This window comes from Phragmites australis, chromosome 11, assembly GCF_958298935.1.
Source record: "Phragmites australis chromosome 11, lpPhrAust1.1, whole genome shotgun sequence".
NCBI lineage: Eukaryota > Viridiplantae > Streptophyta > Magnoliopsida > Poales > Poaceae > Phragmites > Phragmites australis.
In genome coordinates, this window is record NC_084931.1 from 4,659,148 (window position 1) to 4,662,012 (window position 2,865).

Consider the following 2,865-nt stretch of genomic DNA (forward strand, 5'->3'; position numbering starts at 1 on the left):
AGATTAAACAAAGCAGTTCATGATTTCTTCACCTTTTCCTCCGCTCGAATGAAGCAAAGGCTGGCCAGGGCAGCGGCGCTGATAACAGCTCGCAATCATGGTGGCTAAATTCAACGTTAGGATTTAGGACCTTAGCTTGGCTTAGTAATTAGAAAGAAACAATAGCTCACTAATCTTTAAGAGATAGGTTCAAAATGCAAGCATGCCCATTGCAATGTAACATTGCTTTTAAGGTGGAAGCGAGAATATAATGGTCTTGTGATCACTGCAAACTTATCGGATAGTGCTACCCAGATAAATCATCAGAAGCAACAGCAATAGCAAAGCTAGGAGAAGGAACACCTGGCCATCTCTCCAAAAGCCAAATTAGCTTGAAAATACTAGGTGTCAAGGGTGCTAGTCATGCTCCTCAACACAGCATGTGAAACATCTAATTTTATGATGCCATGACTAGTTGCAATCCAGAAGGATGAAGGATCTCAAGTTCAGATGAGACTATAATGATTTCTGTAGCAGAGGCCAAAAAAGATGGAAATGCGAAGAAAGACCAGGCTGAAAAAAGTATAAATACCAAGATCATCTCATAAAAAACATATGAAGAACAGAGTAACAATCAGGACACTCAAAGTTTCCAGGATTCCGATATAAATATCATAACAATCGAATAACAGTAAACAGCTGTGACACAAAAAGAATAGTTAAGTAGGATACATTTCTTGATCTGAAAACTTCTCTGGACTCTGAACTGAAGCTTAACTGAAGAGCTCAAAGCCTCCCTCTATACATCCCACACCCGGGTGCACACCAACCATTCCTCCTCATCATCTTAACCTGTCTTTCTCAAGCAGTTTATTATTCACAACCCAATTAGCAATCAATTCAAGCTCCAATTGTTCCCTCCATCCAAACTCCCTCATCACCTACCTCCAATCCTTTTCACCGTCACCATGACGCAAACAGATCGCAACGCGAAAAACAAACACCGACCAATGCGAAAGCAAGAGGGATATATGCACCTTATAATCTTCTATATGCCGGTAGCTATCAATCAAGAACACTACTAATCTAGGCACAACAATGACAGACCACGTATAATTGTAACGGCGAACTCGTCTGTCTCCATCCAGCACGGCAACAAGGGGGCGGTGAAGGAAGGTGAAAGTGACAATGCTTCTCCGGTCGAAGAATCATCGGTAAAGCGGAGGTGGCGGCGGCGACGCGTATGGCATAGGGTACACTGGTGGTAAGGGGCCGGGGTATGCTGGTGGTGGTGGCGGCGGCAATGGCGGAGCCGGGACAAACGGTTTGCACTGGAACGCGGCGCAGTCGACTGGCGGGTGTGAGTAGAACGCGGCGCACTGCTGCGGCGTGCGCTGCGCGGGGCGGTTGGGCAGGCAGTTCCTCCTGTCGCCGTCGCGCGGCACGACGAGCGCGCAGGACGGCGGCTCGCCGGTGAAGAAGTTGTAGGAGATGGTGAGGTTCTTGAGCCGCGGGAGGGTGCAGACGGCCTCGGGGACGGTCCCAGAGAGGAGGTTGTGCGCGACGTCGAGCTGCTCCACCTTCTGCAACCCGGCCACCTCCGGCGGCAGCGGCCCGGCGAGAGAGTTGAAGCTGACATCGAAGACGGTGACCTCCCGGAGCATCCCGACCTCCGACGGCACACAGGAGTCGAGGCCGTTGTTGATGAAGAGGATCTCGTTGAGCGTGTCGGACATGTTCCCAAGGCTCGCCGGGAGGCAGCCGCCAAAGCGGTTGTCCGCGAGCACGATGACGGAGACCGGCGAGTTGCCGAAGTTGTCGGGGAGCGGGGAGTGCAGGCGGTTGTGGTTGAGGAAGATGGCGTCCAGCGGCCGGTCGAAGAGCTCCCGCGGGATAGCGCCCTCGAAGTCGTTGAAGCGGAGGTCGAGGAACCGGAGGGCCGGCAGGTCGAGCACGACCGCGGGGAAGGCGCCGACGAGGCGGTTGTTGCTGAGGTCGAGCTCGTGGAGGAGGCGGAGGCGGCGGAGGGTGGAGGGCACAAGGCCGCAGAAGCGGTTGGAGTTGAGGTGGAGCAGCGCGAGGTCGCAGAGGAGGCCCAGCTCCGTAGGGAGGTACCCCGCGATGTCGCCGTGGTTGAGGTCGACGCCCGCGACGGCGAGCTCCCCGGCGGCAGGCTCCCCCGGCGGCAGCGGCGCGCAGAAGATGCCGGTGTAGTTGCAGACCTCCGGGCCCACCCAGTCGGCGGTGAGGTTCTTGGGGTCGGAGAAGATGGCGTTTTGCTTCCACGTCTGCAGCGCGACGTACGCGTCCTGCAGCCGCCGGCTCGGGAACCGCCACCCCGGGTCCACCACCACCGCCGCCTCGCCGACGACGGCGAGGCAGCAGAGGAGAAACAACAGCACCGCCTTCCTCATCATCTCACCATACCACCACCAAACCAGAGCAGAGGAATTTCTCTTGTTGATGCCGGAAGAAAGCAAGCGAGTTTCGCCCAGCAGACGAGCTACTCGGTGCAATGCGGAGGGGATTATGGCGGCGAATTCCTGTGGAGGGACGGGGTGGAGGTCGTTCTTGGAGTGGGGAGAGGAGGACAGCTGTGTCACAGCTCAGAGTGGGGACGCGTAGCGGAGGGGTTCTGCGGCGGAGGAGGATTTATGGCGGGGGGAGTACTAAATGCCCGGGGCCGCGTCTGCCTCCGGATTACGGTATACGGTAATTATGGCGGTGATGGCGTGGGGGTACTTTTGTTTTTCAAATCGTGTGGGTCACCTACTTCACTCTTTTCTTTTTCATTTCACGTAAAACACGCACAAATATCACTACATATATATTATCTCTATTCTCTCTTACTTATCATTTAAAATATCGACACAGTCTTTAATAAAT

The 2,865-nt window shown here is 54.3% G+C and overlaps 1 protein-coding gene across 1 annotated transcript; it reads right to left on the bottom strand.

The window, feature by feature from the left end:
* Positions 1–553: 553 nt before the first annotated feature.
* LOC133884945 (leucine-rich repeat extensin-like protein 3) lies at positions 554–2,628 on the bottom strand. Its single transcript, XM_062324560.1, has one exon. It carries the CDS (start codon positions 2,394–2,396, stop codon positions 1,188–1,190), a length of 1,209 nt encoding a protein of 402 aa, XP_062180544.1. The 5' UTR covers positions 2,397–2,628; the 3' UTR covers positions 554–1,187.
* Between the last annotated feature and the right edge of the window lie 237 nt (positions 2,629–2,865).